Source organism: Scatophagus argus, chromosome 18 (genome assembly GCF_020382885.2).
Source record: "Scatophagus argus isolate fScaArg1 chromosome 18, fScaArg1.pri, whole genome shotgun sequence".
Lineage (NCBI taxonomy): Eukaryota > Metazoa > Chordata > Actinopteri > Scatophagidae > Scatophagus > Scatophagus argus.
In genome coordinates this window covers 5,659,327-5,678,913 of record NC_058510.1, presented here as the reverse complement: position 1 = coordinate 5,678,913, position 19,587 = coordinate 5,659,327, and the positions used below count along the sequence as shown (strand labels likewise).

Sequence of the window (19,587 nt, the reverse complement as noted above, 5' to 3'; positions counted from 1 at the left end):
CACTCTGTTTAGAGGGACTGTCTGTTTCTGCGCTTGTTTCTAAATGCTGAGATTAGCCTCACCAGACCTTTCACTCTGTTACTCGGAGATGTAGAAACACACACACACACAGTAGCTCAGGGTTTTTGTACGGTTGTCTGGCTGGTTATGTGATACACCCTGTGATTTAATATTCTCACGTGATGTTGTAGTACTGTATGCTGAGTCTGTGAAATTCTGACTGACAGCTGGGACTGACTATGTTGTCTGGGAATCCAGTGATCTGCGTTATGCAGCCATGAGGGAGCGACATCCACAACAACTCTTAGCTCTTTAATCACCCTTTGGCTAAAGGCTAGAGACTGCAACCATGCCGATGTGTGAACATTGGCTGGGGCGCCTTGGAGCAGGGCAGGGAAACACAACGACCTTACTCTTAAAGGTTGTTCTGCGCGATGTTGTCGCCGTCATTCTGTCTGTGTGTCGTGAGCAGCCAGGCCATGTTGGCAGAGACTTTGGTATAGAGGAGGAGATGGTGGGGTGGGGGGGGCATTAGCAATGACTCAGCCAGGCCCTGTGGCGGTAGCAGAGGAGAAGGGAGCTGAGCAGTTGAACGTGATGCCAAGCCAAGGTCAAACTGCTTCGCCTGGAGCTGAACACTGGTGTGAGGCTGAGCTGAACTCCGTGCCCAGACCCTCTGGCGCAACACAGACACTACATAACTTATCCATTGACTGACTATGACCATGAGAAGCACACAGGACTGGTTGTAACCGAAAAAACTGTTAAAGCGAATAAAACTTTGATTAAGCTCACTTATGTTATTAGTAATATTTTAGTAGTTTATATTATAGTGACTGATTGAAGGACTTCTATTGTTGTGATTTCCTCTTAATTCTGTTTACTTTTGTTGTGCAGAAAAATCCTGAGAAAGAAGGATGACTCTGTGAACACTCAGCACACCAACAGCCTTCCCAAGTACAAGAAGGTCAAAGAGACTTGCCAGCAGGCCGAATTCCAGACACCCTGCGAACAGCCTGGACAGGTAAAACAAACACACCCATGTGCAAACCTGTGTGAGTGGAACTGAGTTCCCCTGACATCCACGCAGGAAAGTTTCTTCACTCCTGTACTGAGTACTGCTCTCGCTATGACCTCCATGCTGCCTCTTAAACTATTCCACAGAGCCGCAAGTGAAATAGTCATTTACAGCACATCAGTTGTTTCATAACTGGACCCTTTTGCACTGTTTTGTGGTGCATTCACTTTTCTGGCACTTCCCTTTCATCTGTGCCTATTAATTCTCTGGCAGGCCAACATCCAAGTGCTACAGTATGTGGCCGTGGAGCACACAGACCAGTACAATACAAATTGTTACAAGTTTCAGGTAGCGTTAAATGACAGAAAAAGTTTCTGTGGAGCTAATGCAATCCAGATCCATTTTATGGTCATGTGAATGTGTATATGGAGCAATCAGCTATTAAAAGACAGGAATGGAGCAAATTCTCCTTGAACTCAGCAGTATGTGCTGTGTCGTGTGAACGCATGTGAGTGTCAGCACAGTATGTGTGCACCTTTAACACTGCACAAAAGATGTGTAGAAGTGGAATTGTTTACAGTATGCATAAAAATGTATAGCTGTGTAGCATGAAGGTTAAGATGTGGTCATAAATGGCCCGTCTGGCATGATTTAACATGGCCTCCCAGTGAGCGTCCTAAAAGCCAGTGGAGAGTTTCTGACAAAATTACAGGGGAAATTATATTCATACGGCAGCAAGCAAGTGCTTTGTCTCTCTCTTCTTCTAACTCTTCTTCTTCTGTTCACATGCACGGAGAAACGACTTAAAGAGCATGGGTGAAGTCACTGTGGCTTAAACTAAAGCTTTTATTGTATTTTTGTAGTTAAATAATTCTTCAACAAGAAGATCAAACCTTGGCCTTGAACCTGTTTTAGGTTAGAATGAGAAAATTTTTGTTTTTGAACCGCCTGAAAATCCTTTTGAATATGACCACACAATCTTGGTTCAGACAGACCAGATCTGTCTAAGGGCACAGCCTCTGTTGTGTTTTTCTCACAGAGCTGCTGCGGTCCCTTGGAAGCGGTCATGTGATAAAGGTATGGGTTTATTGTGGGTACGCCAGATTTACTCGCGAGGGATGAAGAGAAAACTCGAACTGTTCGTGTGACTCTTCTGCTGTCCTGCTGCTGCGGTGGAACTGCTGTGCTTTAAAGGAGGGAGGGCGAGGGAGAAGGATAAAGAAAGAGATCGTTTTCATCCCTTATTGACAATACATCTCTCACTATCTCTCTCTCTTTCTCTCTCTATCTCTCGTCTAATGCTGATATAACAGCTCTGTTGGGCCCGTAAGCTCTTTGTCACTATATGAGCCTTCCAACAGAAATCTGATCTGCCTTATGGCCTTTTGTTTGGACCCTCGTTCCCACACTTACCACTAGTCTTATGCACTGCGCTCTGCAGATGTGTCTCTTCCATTTATACGAGACCTGAAGGGCAGTGCTACTTACAGAAATTAGCCTCGGTTTCTTCTCCTACCGGGAATGGGTGTTGAGAAAGACACAGGGGATGTAGGCCAGTGCATGGATATGTATTTACACAATTACACTGGTGACGCACTTGGCACAGACCCACCCAGAGTGAGAGCGATAGGGGTTTCCACTTTATGTTCTAGACACCAGACAGGCCCTATTCATATTCATGTGGTCATTTTGGTTTATCTTTCCTGCTGCTTTTGGATGCCATTCTTTACCACAGGCCAAGATTTGCCCAATATGTCATGCCCTATATGTCATGTTTTATGGCATGTTTTTCTCAAGGAGTTTATAAGACCGCAGCCAACCTGAGGCTTTGTCTAAGTTTTTCATATTTCTTGCGCTTATTAGCTCAGCCAAGTAACATCAAAATTTCTAAAAGAAATACAGAACAATAACAGTTTGTTTTGTTCTCATTTCTAGAAATCTAGACAAACAAATTAATTTAGGAGAAAAACCTTGGGAAAAAACTCATAAGGGAATATGTCTCCTTGTTTGCTTTTTTCTGATGTTGTTGACAGAAATGGCATTGTGTGGAGGAGATCACAGGCAAGTGGAGGATACAGAAGTGTAAAGGCGGTTCAAAAGAAGGTTCCAGGAAGAGGGCACGCAGCCTGAAGCCCCGCAACAGTTACGACAACAGAGACAGGGGCTGTGACTGTGGGGACGCCACCTTCAGATCTTCCAGAACGAGCCGCCGCTCCCATCAGCAGCTCTCATCTAGCCAGCGTGAGTACACGACAACAGTCGGATGCAGCGTGGAGTAGACAAGCTTGTCTGCTTGAGTCCACCCTTTTCTTAACTCTTAATATTGTATTGATGTCTGACTCTAAGTACCAGTTGGGGATAAAGATGTCTGCAGCAGCTCAAGGCTTGAATTCCTCACATGGATTATTTATGCTCTAAAGAGATGCAGATACAAGGAAAAGGCAAAAAGTCCAGTGTGTTCCGTGTGTGTGGTTTGGAGTGATTTGATGCCCTCTAGTGTTGCTTAAAAAAAGTGCAACTGAACAGTGAGGCCCAGAAATGTTATTTATTTAATTTGTCACTCAAATAATTTTTTAAAAATATACTAAACTATACTTTTTCAAATAGGTTATAGGCCACGTTTTGTCCACACCCGGCCAGCCAGGTCTCTGTCTGTGGAGTTTGAAGGTCAGATATATGACGTCGACCTTCAAGCAGACGATCAGTCAGCTGTTCGCCGCCGCGTCATCTCAAAGCGTCACTACAGCTCAGAAGACCCCGAGTTTGATTTGGGCTCAGATGACGGTTCGGAGGAAATGCTGGCAGATGACACAAATGCTGTCGGATACCCAAACTCTGTGAAAGTTACACACAAGTAAGAAGGCAGCCTCTCTTAAAATTTAATCTCAGTAATGACTTTTTCACATCCAGCATGTGTACTGTATGTGTGTCAAAAGAGCAGTATTTGGACATGTTCTTTCTTTCATGTGTTTCAGGTGTTTTATCTTGATGAATGACAGCGTCCATTGTGAAAGAGAAATCTACCAGTCATCCAGAGCCTGGAAAGACCATAAAAGCTACGTGGACCAGGAGGTGAGTGTGTGACAAATCAGGGGCCAGTTTGCCCATTTTCCCATTTGTCAAAGATATAATAGATCTCATAGCAGATGAAAAATAATAATATTTAATTCCAGATTGAAGCACTTCAAGACAAAATCAAAAACCTCCGGGAAGTGAGAGGTCATCTGAAGAGGACGCGACCAGAGGATTGTGACTGTGGAGAGAAGAGGTTAGTTTTTTTTAAATGTCACCTCCAAAATACCTTTCTTTCTTTCTTTCTTTCTTTCTTTCTTTCTTTCTTTCTTTCTTTCTTTCATGTTGCAATAGTGAATTCCATGGCTAAATCAAACAAAACAAAACAAAAAAGTCTTCTGTCTGGTCCTTAGTCTCTTCTCTCTTCTCTGTTTATAAAACCAGCTATTATAGCAAAGGCGACAGGCAGAGCAAGGCAGAGAGATTGAAGAGCAGGAAAGATCAACTCCATCCGTTTAAGTGAGTTTCTCTTCCCCTTTAATTATGGGTTTGCCACATTTAGTGTCACCCCTTTCCTTAATTCTTTGTATTGACCATAACTTGCAACTTGTGTAAGAAAATATTGTATCTTACAAATGTTTGACTGTAGGTTTCTATTCTTGTTGCATGGTCACTGCATGCCAGGTTTAAACATACATCCTAAATGACCAGTCCAACACTGTGTGTGTGTTTTGTATGTGTGCTATGATGTCCACGGCCCGAAAACACAAATGAGTTTATAGAGGAAGCATGCTCAGTAGACCTTTTTCATTCCGTGTGTGGTTCCTCGATTGAGCTTAAATGACAAAGCAGGAAGCTATTTTATGTGTTCTGTGTGTCTGGAAGTGATTGAGTCGTATGGAAAGATAGAATGACTCAACCGAGTAGGAAATCAGTCAATCCCTCAAACACAGTGATCAACTTGCACCAGGAAACATTGGGAACAGATTGTGCCAATACAAAGCAGCTGTTTTTGTTGCAGTGCCTGTTCTGTGTCGATGCAGGAAGAGGGGGACAGTGGCTAGAATGTCATCCCAGAGAAAATTGGACATAGCGAGAGCTTAAACATGAAAGTAAACAGACTGTCACATCCTGGCATCAGCGCTGCCTTCTGGAAGTCCCCTCCAGATCCTCCACCACTGTGGTTACTGTCATTAGAGAGAGTAGGGGCTGATGTCATCTCTGCAGCATGCCATTTTGTAATTCTCTCACGTTTCTGTCCAACAGGGAGGCTGCGCAGGAAATAGATGGGAAGACACAGCTGTACAACGAGATCCGGAGAAGGAAGAAGGAAAGGAAGGAGAAGAAGCGGCAGAGGAAGGGAGACGACTGCAGCCTGCCTGGCCTCACTTGCTTCACACATAACAACGATCACTGGCAGACAGCTCCCCTCTGGACGTGTATGTACACTCACTTCAGTCTCCTTTTGTAAGCTCTGTTAAGATTTAGAATTGACTGCAACAAATCTCGATTACTGTGCAGTGGGTGGATTCTGTGCATGCACCAGCTCCAACAACAACACCTACTGGTGTCTGAGAACCATCAACGAGACCCACAACACACTCTTCTGTGAGTTCTCCACTGGTTTCCTGGAGTATTTTGACCTCAACAGTGACCCCTACCAGGTGGGTGAACATCCGTCTCTGGTCATTTGTTCAAGCTGAGCATCCTGCCTGTTTCTCTCAAACCATTTTCACCGGTAGACACGGCCAAACAAGAAAATATAACAGAATGACAATGAAACAACATTTTTTGTGTGATTTCAATTTTCACCTGTACAGCTGACCAACGCGGTGTACACAGTAGATCGGGAGGTGCTGAACGCTCTCCATGCCCAGCTGATGGAGATGAGGAGTTGTCAGGGATACAAACAATGCAACCCTCGCCCAAAAGGACTTGATGCAGGTAAAAATGCTCATTTTCAGCCTGTTTATTGTTCCTATTTTCCCATAATGTTTTAACATGTAGTGTCTCACTTAGTGGTTCAGTGGTAACCGTGATGCCAGCAACGACTGAAACAGATTTTATACACTGAAGGATTAGAGTGAAATGACCAGATTATTAAATTTAATTTGATCTGAGTTAAAACAACACTTGATGCTAATATGAGTAACTGTTCAGTTATATTTCAGTCTAGTCTTCTGCTGCATTTTGAATCTGTTTCAGTCTCAGTGGTGTATGTGTGTGTTTGCACATGTCTGCATGCTGCATGTGTTTGGGGATGATCCATTCAGTGACGTTTGACGAAATTTCAGGTGGAGTTCAAGGAGTCATGACTGAGTCTTGTGTTCCCTTTGGTCATGTGTGCTTTATGTCTTCCTCATGGTGACACATACACACACACAAACACACACACACTGATCTCTCTTTCTCAACCCAGGACCTTCTACTCTGCTGGCACATTTTCCCCATTTACATATGCTGAGTTGCAGTATTTTTAAAATAGTGTTTATAATAAAAACAAGGCCAGTTGTATGTCCTGGCCATCATCCCCTTTGTGACTCACTGAGTGTTAGAGATATTATTTGGAGGATACTGTCATCATCCGTCATGCATCACCGCTATAATCAGCCACAATGTGTTTTTTACTACCGTCACACGGTCCAAGCATCCTTACAGAGCAGTAACGCTGCAGTGACCAAAGCCTGTAAGGTCCGTGTGTGGCGCGAACTGGCTGCCTTGTTTATGTCCCAAGGATAAAAACTTAATGCCTGTAATTACCAGCTGGAGAGTGGAGCCCTGTGGTGGCCAAGCTACTCTGAGAAAACTGATTGTGTTTCAGTGCTGGCATGCTGCACTTGTCAAAACCATGCCAACACATGTCACATAGCAGCCCAAAATCTCTTATTTGTACTGGCTGCCCCTGCTCAGGCGTGGTGCCAGCACCGTCAACCAATGAAAATTGCCGTTGTGGTTACATGAAGTGATGTTTTTGTTGGAGGAATAGATTATTAAAATCCAACTGGTGTGGTGAAATGGATCTAGCAGTGATGTGCATCTATTTACGGACTGTGACTAAACCATCGTTATCATGTGACTGGTTGGTCTTGTATATTTTTTATGCTTTGAAGGGAGACCCCGTTGAACTTGGCGTCTCATGAAACCACTCTACTCTGATCAATCTACGTTTCTCCATCTGGCCCGATCATGTGACCTTTCACACTTTTTCTCCATATTTTCAAATCCACAGTCTCCTCTCTCCTCATTCCTCCCTTCTTTGTTCTGACAATCCCGTAATGGCATTTCTCCATAGGGACTAGCAGCTGTGCATGAAGAAATCTTCAGTGTGAATGATCTATTTATCTCCCTCCAATTTCTCCTTGAATCAAAGCATTAACAATCGATTGCTTTTATTTTTCTGATCAGGAGGTAAAGATGGAGGAAGCTATGAGCCACACAGGTATCCACCAATTTTTGTTTCTCTTCAGTGGCTTATTCTTTAACACCTGCATGGGCCAAATTGCCTCATTACCACTAATACATCCATCCATGGAGTGCTGGCGCTTTATCTGTGGCTGCATGCTGGGGACACGCTAACAAATCATAACAGATTATGATTATTGTTGTTCATTAAAGCAGCTTCATTTGTTGTCACCTCTGTACACAATACCTTATATGTCTTCACTTTATCTGCTGTATAATGTCAGTCTACAGCTATTTAAACATATAATATTTCCACTCTTTTGGCTTGAGTACATCAGTTAAAGCAGTTACTAAAGATACAGACTCAAAACTCCCATTCTTTTTAGCTATACTTACTATAGCATGGCTGAATAGCAATAAAGAAGTCATGTAGGGAGGTGCTGAATGTGCGCTTCTACTTGAGATCCACCAAAGCATCAAGTGCACGTGAATGACAATGCATGATACTGTGTAATCTCCCCCTCATGCATCACATTCTACATGAAAGCTTAAAGGGGCAGTTTGACATTTTGGGAAACAAAGCGTCTCAGCTTTCTTGCAGAGATTCAGGTGAAAAGATCAACACCTCTTGCATGTCTGTATGCTAAATTGGTTAGCTTAGCTTGACTCCTGAAAGGTGAAAAACTCCTCTCTGCAGAACATCAAAGGTTATTTAATTATTTATAATTTATTTTATAATTTATTTATTAATTATAAATTAATTATAAATTAATTAATTTATAATTAATTTAATTCTTCTGTGCAAAGATTTTGGTTTTAAAAACCGTTTCACAGGAGAGGCAGGCTAGCTGTTCTCCTTCTTCCACTCTTTAGGCTAGGCTATGCTAAATGTCTCTTGCCTTTACTATTCTGAAATTAAAATTGGAAAATGATAAATATGAATTTTTTTGTTTGTTTTTTCATGTTTTTGTCACCCAGTTTGAAAGATGGATATCAAAGCATCATGTGACATGAAACTGAAGTTACGGAAAAAGGCTGTAAAACGTTCTTTTCATTTGCAAGCACATCAACAGATCCTGTAGCTTCACATTTACAGTACAGACATGAGGGCGGCATCATTTTTCTCATCTCACTCTTGAAAAGAAAGCAAATTTCCCAAAATGTCAAACTGTTCCTTTATATCACCCTCCATGCTATGTCAGCCATATCCACCAGTGAACAGTCATCATCACACGGCCATTAGCTTGTGGTAGAGTGGACACTTGAGTTGCTGTGACCTCTCTGTCCTCCCACTGACCTTTGCCCTTTTGACCTGTGTTTCTGGCACCTGCTTACCAGGCAACAGCAGCATCGAAAGTGGTCTAAGAGGAGACCAAGCCTCTCCTTCCTGTGAGTGCCTAAGCCTACGTCAAAACCATCTCCATTCTCTAGCTGCAGTAGTTAACAAGAAAGCTGATCTCACAAGGAGAGCCAGCCTAAAGTGGCACTGGTGCTTCTTTTCCTCAGTTTTTACGTGCAGACTTGCAAACTTGATCCCAGCTGTGATTAAGCTTTTCGCTGCGATTTTCTTTAATTTGCCTCTTTTTCTGATAGCGTTTTGAACTCCTTGATGTATTTTTTTTCCCCTGGGGGACACATCATTCAGCAGCAAGCTTGTTTTGTTCTTTTTTTTCCTGTTCTGTTCTGTCGTCTCTTTGTTCTGTTGATCATTTTTTTGTTTCCTCTGCTGTTAAGTTCTTTTGTTCCAGGTTGCCTGATTTTGCATTTCAACCCACCCAGTCCAGGCCTTAACTATGCTATTACATTTTACTTGTGCAGCACAGTATGTTAGTCTGTTATGACGGATCATTAAATATTTTTCTTTTCAGTTTGTCTTTCTAATGTGAATTTCTAAGGCGGCATGTGTTTGCACTTCTCATGGCTTGAGCTTAGTGTGGGTGCTGTGTTTATCTAATGCTGCTTTTGAGAGTGTACGTGAATCTGTGTGTGTGTGTGTGTGTGTGTGTGTGAGGCTGGCTGCTTTAATAAGAGCTGGAGGCTGGGCATGACTGCATGGTGTCTGAGTAAAATTGAAAATGCTTCCTGAGTTTTTTTTTCTACCCGGATTCTTACAGCCTTTCTGTTTCTTTGTTTTTGGCAGCACACAGCCAATGTGGGACGGACGACAGGGTTAAACTACCCAACTTGACGGATGAGGAGGTGAACTGGCAGGGATTGGAGGATCTGTATAGCATAAATGAAAGCCTTTATGAATGTAGACGTGACTACACTCCCAGCCCAGACAACTGGGCCAACTTCCAGAAGGATGTAGATAATATATTTGCACTTCGACACATTTTAAAAAAATTCAACCGAACCCTTGAACTTGACGACTCCACCCTGCCAGAGCTGGGCTCCGGGGCCGGGGGTGGAGGCCTTGAAGATGGCAGTGGGGAAGAGATGGCCTCGGCCGGCACCGTGTGGCCAGGTGTGGCCACAGAGGCTCGCCTCACCACCCCCGCCCCCAGCAAAACACCGCCAGCACCACCCGCACACAAGCCCACACTGGAAAGAAAACTGGAATCTGTTGTCAACGACCTTCCTGAGAGGCTCATAGAGAAACCTGGGGGGTCTGTTATGTCACCGGTGACGATATCATCACCAAGAGGAGACGGCGTTATCTTCCAGAGCGACATGTGGGCGCAGCTGGAGGAGATAGAAGGAGAGACGTTCAGTGGGAACGGACTGACGGAGCTGGAGACACGACATGACAGCCTGCTGCGCACTCACAACAGCCTGCAGGCCAAGCTGGAGCCTGACGTGGGCCCGGGAGAGATGACCGGCCCTCAGGGTCTCGCAAAGGGCCTGGACCTCGGAGAAGAGGAGGACATATTCCAGGCCCAAGGTTACCTCCCTTTCTCCCCGCGGACACTAAGGCCCGAGGTGCAGGCCAGCACCACCAGGAGCCCCCCGACCACACAGACCAGCAGCCCACAGAGTGTCAGGGTGGTACTACAGGAGCTGCCTCAGTCAGCGCTGCCACTCACCTTGGACTACGAGGGCAGCGGCTCTCTGCCTCAACCCGCCAATCAGACCCTCTGAAGCAGACGCACGCGTGGGACAGCCAGCCAGCCAATTAGCTGCTGGTTGCCACAGAGACACAGTGATTGGGAGATGAGCTTGCCAAGAGCAATGGCAAGTGATGCCACCTCAGAGTTGTATAATGAGTGTTAAAATTATTGTTTATTTTTTTACAGGTGCCTACATTTATTAGTAAACAGTGTTATTTTTTTTTCAAATATATATTTAGAAAAGAAAAAAGCCTTAATGCAGCTAAACTTAAGTGTTGGGATTAAAAATGAATTCCATGTGGGTAAACACCAACGATCTAATATGTTTGGGGTTTTTTGGGTTTTTTTTTTTCCTGAGAAACAAGTGTGAGTGGTGAAACCATTTCAATACCTGAATGAGAAGTTTGCCTCAGTCATGTTTAGTTATGTTCCAGTCTTTAAAACATCTATTAACAGGACCCTCTCATTATATACATAAAAGTAACATTTGACCCCAAATGCACTTTTGAACTTTTCCAAGTTTTGATCTTCACCCTCCACTGTTTGTGCATATGAAATTTGTGTCCATTGTGAAATCAGTTTTTATAAAAATGGTCGTTTCTACTGACTAAGTTTTAGACGTAAGACAATTACTGCATTGTCACATCTGGAAAAGTTGCCGAATCAGCGTGAGTACAGATTCTGTTTCTCGTATTCTTTTTAACTTTGCTATATGGGCATATTTTTACCTCCTTTGCTATGTGTCATTAATATTATTGGACAGTTTAGACAATCACGGGGCAGTTCAGCAGGTAATATACAGACATTATTAAGTTATCAAACGACGCTCAGTATTTTCACTGCACCAGCTCTTCTCACTCTTCACAGCCATGTGTTTTTAGCGCATGTATCCTCACCAATCACAACCATCACCAGGGGTGGAAATGTTCATTGTGTAACTTTTGGAAATGTCACTAATTAATCATGTGGTGTATGGTGTAGTGCTTTGATAATCCAGACTATTGTGTTGCACACGGCCAATTCATTTTGAATGTAAATGTACACGCCCTTAAACCTGGTTACATGTCGGCACACTCTGAAGGCCTCCGAAGGCACAGTGTGTAGCCTTTCTGCCAGTAGTTCGCCTCTGCTGTTGGCTGTAGTGTTGGTGCTTCTGAGATAACTGGTTCTGCCAAAACCTGATGCTGTCCTTTTTCTTTCTTGACGGTGTGTTTAGAAGTTTTAGAACGAGTATGGTTTCAGGAAAGCCACGAAGCTGTTAAGAAATAAACCCTTTCAACCTACCTGACGATGTTTCGGCCTCAAGCGTTGTCCCTCCGCATGTCTCTGTGAAACGATATGTTGCAATAATTCAATCAAGGAAATTCAATCGAACGCAGCTGGACTTAGTTATTTGTCTTTGAAGACGTTTCACCTCTCATCCAAGAGGCCATGTGAACACCTCCACAGAGGTTAAATACCTGGGTCTCCACACCAGCTCGTTGGACTAGTCCCAGCCTAGTCAATTGAGCATGAACTGATGAAGCCTCTTGGATGAGAGGTGAAACGTCTTCAAAGACAAATAACTAAGTCCCGTTGTGTTCGATTGAATTTCCTTGAGATAACCATGACCTGGATGAATGAGAATATTCACAGGTTCATTGCAATAATTCAATCAAGCAGAGCTGATTTTTTTCCTTTTTTTTTTTAATGACAAATATCAAGTATTCAAGGCATTTGTAAACCCAAGTGTTCACAAACATCAATTAGACTTCTGCTCCTGATGAACAAAAGCAACATCTTTCAGAATACAGCTTCTGTTCACTTTCCGTTCAAACACTGATGAAAGAAAAATGTGTTACAGCAAAGTCATGTCAGTTGGCGTCCAGGCGTTTAGACAGCAGGACGCTGCAGGGGGCGAACACATCCTCGCGTTTAGTCTTAAGTGATCAGTGTAGCATCACTGGATAATTCTCTAACCTTCGTTTGGTATTTCATCAGATCACAACTTTACAAGTAATAAACGGGAGCTCATCAGTAATCCTCCACTGTTGGTCCCTGTATGAGACTGAATGCAGGGCGCTAGGGGAAGGCTAGAGAGTCTTTACAGACGGAGAGGACATTCTAGGTTGCATAACTTCAGCTTTTTTTATTATTATTATTAGCACAATTGTTTAGTCCTCTTGACAGAAACAAACTCATTGCAATAACCCAACTCCCTCCCCACGTGACTTAAAGCAAACTCAACCCTACCCATGTGAATAATACTGTTCAGGCACCGCGAGACAAATCAGGGGTGTTTTTTTTTGTTCTTTGTAGCTTTAATCTTTTTCTTTCACTACAAGGTCATGGGTTAGTTCATAAATATGCTCCTAACTATGCATGAGCTCTATAATATGCTTCATTTACTCTGTCAGTATTTACAGGATGATGACATGTGAATATGTAATTTGAGGTACTAAGTTACATTAATGCAAAAAAAAAAAAAAAGTTAAAATAAATAGTCACTGCCATTAACCACTGAATAATTGGCCAGCCTGGTAAGAATACCGTGAATCTTGGTCAAAAATGTTATCTTTTAAAACGTACTCACTGCATCCGAGTTTCCATTTGTTTTTTTTTTTTTCCCCTTAATCTTTTAATATCTAAAATTAAGTCAAACTGATCAGAATATAAAACACAATAACTTTATTAGACTTAAATAAGAAAAGAACAAAATACTCAAAAATAAAACATGTGCCACAGATTTGACTTTTTGTATGCACCTAATATCTAATATTGAACAAAGCTTGTTTTTTTTTTTTGTTTTTTTTTTTTAAACATGAAAAAGGCCTCGTTAACACCTCTTCCATTTGTCTGCAAACACTGCCTGTCCTATTCAAAGGAAGGTAAATCCATACGAAAGCAGCATGAGCCCATGGTAAAAGAAAAGTACACAGCTGTATTAAAACAGTTAAGGCTCATGCTAAGTGTTTAAATACTGAATACGGTGCGGGCCGGACTGATCTGACTTGTCACATGACCTGCGAGCATAAATGTCAAAAGATGGCGGGTCACCTTTTGCTCGGGTACATCTTTGGAAAACTGGAGAGCTAAATTCAGTGCAGTGACTGAGTTTAATAATTAAACTTCTAATCAAGAACGTCGTAGTTCAGCAGGTCTGACAAACATTCATTGGCCTTCAACACAATCTGTCCACTAGAGGGCGCCACATACCCAGAAACTGAATACTGGACGTCAGAGTTCTCTGACAAAAGGAGGTTCACGGTTTTACATGCTTGCCACACTAGCCTAAGACTACTACGTAACTATTATGTACATCTGATGACCATTAGAATGGAGAAGCCATTACGATGCAAAGCCAAAATGATGCGTCCTTTTCATTTGTCGTCGAGACCTGCAATAGTTTAGGTACAAATCATTTTTACTTTGAGTGCATTTTGCTTAGAAATGGCTCAAGTTTGTTTAAAAAACAGCCGCATTTTGCCAACTCTCCGGCGCATTTCCAAGTTTCAAGTACAATCACGTGTTTTGGACACACAGTAGCTTCAGCACATGATCAGAGATGAGATAACCTTCTTACTCCTTTCTCCTGTTTGACCAATTATTCCACACTGTAATGACAACAATATATGGTGATTTAGCAGGAAACGGATCCCTCGCTCACAGACAAGACCGATCATCTCATAGAGGTCACTGAAACACTGTACCGTTGGTGGAGCTTGTCGGCTTTACACTACATGGTTAACTTCCCAGGCGAGCCGCAATGACTCGAGCTCACCAATCACAAAAGCTGAGGGCAACCAAGCAGAATATTGTCGCTCAACTGAGAGGACAGTGACTGGCTTTTCTTTCTTTTTTTTTTTTTTCAGTAGCTAGCATTTACCCTGGTAGCTAGCTTTGTATACTGGACTGGCCGAGACAGCCTGAGAGGCACTGTTACCAAAAAAAAGGCTTAAAAAAAAATCCCAGTTTTGTAAATTCTGATGATGTTGATGATTTACCAGACGCGAGGACAGGATGGATCGGCTCAACTACAACACAGACCTGCTGATATGTTCACAGCTGAGACTGTGAGACATAAGGGGGATTACGAATGAGCCGACAGCATCACTGTGGTGACGCATGTGAAGTGAGCAGGGAAGAAGAAGAAGAAAGAGGTACAGATGTAGATTACAGAGGGGGCTGTACATAGGATCTTGCATAGTACAGGTTTGTCAGTTGTGCTTTAGATGCTGTGTTCACGATGACTCTTCTGTCTGTACGGAGATTTTAATGCCCTGCCCTTTAACAGTAGCACCATTTGATGTCTTTACATCGTCCGAACCTTGTCGTGGAGGTCTGACCTTCTGCGTGGATGCTGTGTGTGGCTGCAGCTGATGATATGTTCAGAATAAAGGAACTATCCGTCAGCCTCCTGTTACTATAAACAACAACGAGCAGCCCTTTTAGGAACTGTGGGCGCACCTGCGTCTCTGCCCGCCAGTCCTGCAGCAGCTGTGGAGCCCCGCCTGGTGTCTGACTGGTGTAAAGCAGACACCGTGTGGTGCAGGAACACAAACAGGAAGGCACATGTCATGATGAACCCCCAGGGGAGGGAGGCCTGGTGTGCTCTCAGACATGGGCGGAGCCTCTATGGTGATGTGGCAACAAGATGGGAGGGGTTATTGCTTTGAGGGCGTTGCCGGGGCAGCTGAGGCTGCTGTGGCCGCGGTTGAGCAGCAAGGCGGCGGGCGGGTCGGGTCGAGGCGGGATGAAAACGGGGCACGAGCGGGTGCGTGCGTGGCTTTTCTGGCCTCCGGCGTGGCAGATGAGCTCGCTGACGGTGCCCAGCGGAGGCAGGTGCTGGCGCCAGCGCTCGGCTCGCTCCTCCTTGTGCTTGATTGAGTACCAGGTGAGGAAGATGAAGACGAAGCCGACAAACTTGAGGCTGGCGGCCAGGCCGAAGTAGACGAAGCGGAACGCGGTGACGTCATACTCCCAGCAGGAGCCGTGCACGCCGCAGTCCTGCTGCCACAGCATGCAGGTGGTGTCGATCACAGCACCGAAGTAGATGGGCGTGGGGATGTAGGCTGAAGGAGCAGAGAGACGTTGTGATCAATAACGTGAACAACCTCCGCTGTGTCACAGTTCCAGACTGCATACTTAATTCTCAGTCATACATTTAATTATTTTCTGAACTTAAGACGTTGAACTGTCAATCACTGCAAGAAATACAGTTTCAGGAGTTTTAAGTGAACTCCGAATAGTTCATATGCATACTAAAAAATGCTAAAGAGTTTTTGAGGGTGCTGTTGGTGTTCACTGTGGCGTCACAACTCAATGCACAAAACAAATGGAAAAACCTTGAAAAACACAAAGTCAGCATTAAAACTTATAAGACTTTGGTGAAGTTCAGGCCTCACATGTTTCAGTTCCTGTTAATTCAACACCCTTAAGTACATTGATTTTATGTATACTGTATATTAGTATGTCGTGGGATTGGGATTCGGCGCTAGCCTTCATGTTAACCATATTGTAGTGCCATCATTCTACCACTCGGTGGCACCATTTCACGCATATCAGCATGCAGGCAGCTTCCACAGCCTTGTGTGTGTCAACGGAACTGGACAAAATATGAGGAACAACTTTCAAAATAATGACTCCAGTAAATCAGACCGAGTCTGATAAGTTTTAAGATTTTCAGATCCAAGTGTATAACACAAGTACAGACTCCCTGCTGACCCCCTCACACACACACACACACACAAACCTTGACGAGGTGCTGTGACAGCTTTATGTTCACACAGACATACCAAGCAGATCAAAGGCATGTTACAGCAGCGCTTGCTAACCTTGAGGGCTTTTCTACGTGTATCTACATGAGTTCACAGCTGTCCACTACAGCGCCGTGTCCCTGCTCTCTTTTAAATTGCAGGGTTTTAGCCAGGATGAGAGAGCAAAAGAGAGAGAGAGAATCGGAGCTGGAGAAAACAGAGCGTTCGACAAATGGATTACAGGCCAGCTGGAAAAGCCTCAGCAATAAAAATTAGATGAGAGGTGACTGGCTGCACGTTTTGTGCCAAATCCTGAAAATCTTTTCAGCCCAATACACAAGTCCACAAAACATACAGAGGACGGCTCCGTTACGTTTACCATTCATCACAGGGCAAACATTCAAGAACTTACCGAGAGTTCGCAGTAAGACGAACTGCATCCCAAGAGCGAAAGGCCTCTCCTGTTCATCCACAGACCTGAGAGCAGAAAGACAACATGCAAATGATACAGAATCACTGCACCGCATCTGAGTAAAAGGATGCAGGAGCTCTGCAGAAAAAAATAAAAAGCTGGGGGGGGGTAAGTTAAACCCTGATTTGACTGTACCTGAGCGTTACGATGATGGCAGAGGGCTGGGCACAGGCGGTGATGAGGGTGACGATAAAGAGGAAGATGAGGAAAGGGATGAGGGTGTTGCAGGTGCGGTCGCACTTCCCCGACACAGCGTAGCCGTTCTCGTTCAGGTAGGTTTTAACAATGACCAGCTGGAGCTGGTTGACCTGGCCGCCGGAGGACGGAGTGATGACCTGTCTGCTCTGCACGCAGCCACAGTCGGTGTAGTTCCTGATCTGGAGTCAGAAACAGCTGGGGTAAATCATACTACCCACTCTGTGCAAACCGACTACAAACAATGCAAACTCAGACACACACAGACAGACGGGGTGGCACCAGCGATGTGACCAGTAATCTGGGCAGAGAATCTGGACATTTCTTTTCCTCGTGTTGGAAGAACTTCCTATCCGACATTGTCGTGGAATGTGACACTTCCTGTACTTTGAGACCTCCGGGAGGAGAACAGCTCTTTGTGTATTCATTATGGTTATTGTGTCCTTGAGCAAAGTTTTATGAAATCATTTTACTCTACTTGACGTTTAAATGGCTACATACTTATTATTTCTGAAAACAATGAAGCCACGAGTGTGTGTTGTGAGTGCGTGCGTGCGTGCGTGCGCTCACCCCGGTGCTGTCATTGCCCACGGTGCTGCATCCAGCCAGGCAGGGGTTGAAATAGGTAATCCCGTCGGAGCCGCAGACCGGCGCGTACTCGTGGATCCTGCAGCCGCAGTTCACGTTGCAGCTGCCCGTCAGGTTCCTGTGCGTCAGCGTCAGGGTCGGACTGCAGATACGGGAAAACATTTGTTAACACGAGGGACCAATCGTATTCTCTTACTGTCCAAGCCCTGAAGCTTTATGTTTAAATAATACTGCACACTGTAGAGGCCACTCATTTCAGTCCTGCTTCTTTACAACTCTTGTTTTTCCTTCGGAAACACATTATACATAAATGCATAAACAAGGTTGTTGTCGACGGGCAAGCATTCAATAATTTTCAACACATTCATTTCTCAGGTTAGTCTCAGTGCAACCTCATTTACAAGTGAGGTCCCGCTGGGATAACCGCCCAGCATTTAGCGCCGAAAATTGAAATCACATAAAGTTGCTGTGTGTCATGATTTTAGACCACATTTCCCATGAAACCCCAAAGCTTCCTGCTGCAAAGAGGATAACGCTATCCTTCCCTGCATGGCATCACTCACGTCAGACGCCAAACGATGTCGCCTGACGCTTGTGAAGTCAAAATGATTCTGTCATATGAAGCTGAAAGAGGCTGCCGATCTGTGTGTCTCAGTATTAATGTGCTGCGTGCTTTAAAGCAGCTCTCCAGCAGTTTGTGTGATGACTGATGGACGGAGGAAGTGACGCCTCCAGCGACTCGACAGGCTGTGTGGGAACCGCCGCTCTAAGCCAAACAGGACTTGGGCTTCGTCTAAACCAGGAGCAGTGAAGCGAGTCCTGGGTTTTATCGGGGAGGCTTCACTCTGAGCCCTGCGGAACAGCCGGGGACGAGCCCTAACACCACATCAGCCTGGGAGTGACGCTCATTCACACACACACACACACACACGCTAAACCAACACTGACAGGACATCCCTTTCTGAAAGTTCACATTTTGATCACACGTATGAGATCTTCATTTTTATCACGCAGAATTACCAAGAGCCAAAGAGACATTTTACAACAACGAATGAAACGGCTTTAATTATTTTCATCTCATTTTTCACAAGAAGCAGAAAATGGTCCTCATTTTCATAGTGGCTGTGGCTGGGGCAGCACCTTCGGGCCTGTCCTGACATAACAGCGTCACATTCCAGATGCTGTGTGTGAAAGAGGGAGTGTGTGTGTGTGTGTGCGTGTACAGCGAGAGGCATCAGCTCACTGCAGATGTTGTGTCACTGTGCACGAAAACCCAGGCAGCCCAAGAGGTTTAGTGGCTTAATGTGGTTTAGCAATGCAGACACTGAACAAGGGGAACGATGGGAAATAAATTCAGATCGTAACGGTAGAAGTAAAAACACTTTGCAGCTTCATTTTGACCATGCAGCAGTTTTAAATCAAACATGCCGGCACTCCTCACGATCATCTTGCAACGCTTTTGCAGATATTCAAGAATATTACATAACCTGATGTGCCTCTTGGCCCTGAAACACCAAAGGACTTTAGGTGTTTGTCATGGCTTTTTCTATGTCTAGACGAGTGTGTGAGTCCAGACGAGGGACACAAAGGGTGGACTCGGGCTCCACATTCCTCATGAAGGTGCTACCAGTCACTAGTGAGCAGGGCTGTTCATAATGAGAAGCCCCAGCGGTTCACACATCTTATTGACCTCTCTGGAGAAACCAGCTTAAACAAAGACTGCAGTTATTAATGGGTCGGCCACGGGGCCTTGAGGGGCACTCTGACTATTTGGCAAATAATCGCTTTGATTAACGCAGTTATGTGAAAAGTAAATTTCACAGAAGTCCGGCAGTTTCACTTTCACCTCAGTGATGGTGCAGCTGGCTGGCCTGTGCTCGTACAGCGGGTTTACGAACAAAATATTTTTATATATAAATATTTATCTAATGCTAATATGCTTGCACACACTATGACGAGATGTGATATTAACGCAGTAGATGTGTAATAGGTCTGCAGTGCGTCATCCAAGGTGACTCCATGCATGGTGCCCCTATATGTGTGTCCGTACTAGGTTTACTACACACACACACTCCCTATTTCTGTCCGCAGGCCCTGACACATGGGATGACTGTT

The 19,587-nt window shown here is 44.3% G+C and overlaps 2 protein-coding genes across 15 annotated transcripts in view; one reads left to right on the top strand and one right to left on the bottom strand.

Moving 5' to 3' along the window:
* Nucleotides 1–11,765, top strand: part of sulf1 (sulfatase 1) — a 75,183-nt gene extending 63,418 nt beyond the window's left edge. For 11 of the 13 annotated variants that reach the window (XM_046371357.1, XM_046371365.1, XM_046371366.1 and 8 more), the window contains 10 exons: nt 898–1,024; nt 3,052–3,259; nt 3,626–3,872; nt 3,994–4,090; nt 4,192–4,286; nt 4,475–4,549; nt 5,297–5,469; nt 5,552–5,694; nt 5,851–5,974; nt 9,573–11,765. In XM_046371357.1, coding sequence (XP_046227313.1) covers nt 898–1,024; nt 3,052–3,259; nt 3,626–3,872; nt 3,994–4,090; nt 4,192–4,286; nt 4,475–4,549; nt 5,297–5,469; nt 5,552–5,694; nt 5,851–5,974; nt 9,573–10,513 — 2,230 coding nt within the window. In that variant the 3' untranslated portion in view covers nt 10,514–11,765. Of the gene's footprint in view, nt 1–897; nt 1,025–3,051; nt 3,260–3,625; nt 3,873–3,993; nt 4,091–4,191; nt 4,287–4,474; nt 4,550–5,296; nt 5,470–5,551; nt 5,695–5,850; nt 5,975–7,435; nt 7,470–8,770; nt 8,822–9,572 lie in introns of all 13 variants that reach the window. The other 2 variants (XM_046371368.1, XM_046371369.1) reach the window with 2 other exon arrangements.
* Nucleotides 11,766–12,760: 995 nt separating this feature from the next.
* Nucleotides 12,761–19,587, bottom strand: part of LOC124049593 (solute carrier organic anion transporter family member 5A1) — a 34,799-nt gene continuing 27,972 nt past the window's right edge. For both annotated transcript variants that reach the window (XM_046371434.1, XM_046371435.1), the window contains 4 exons: nt 17,455–17,614; nt 16,825–17,066; nt 16,630–16,694; nt 12,761–15,533 (listed from right to left, as the gene is read on the bottom strand). In XM_046371434.1, the coding sequence (XP_046227390.1) occupies nt 15,076–15,533; nt 16,630–16,694; nt 16,825–17,066; nt 17,455–17,614 (925 nt within the window). In that variant the 3' untranslated portion in view covers nt 12,761–15,075. The remainder of the gene's footprint in view (nt 15,534–16,629; nt 16,695–16,824; nt 17,067–17,454; nt 17,615–19,587) is intronic.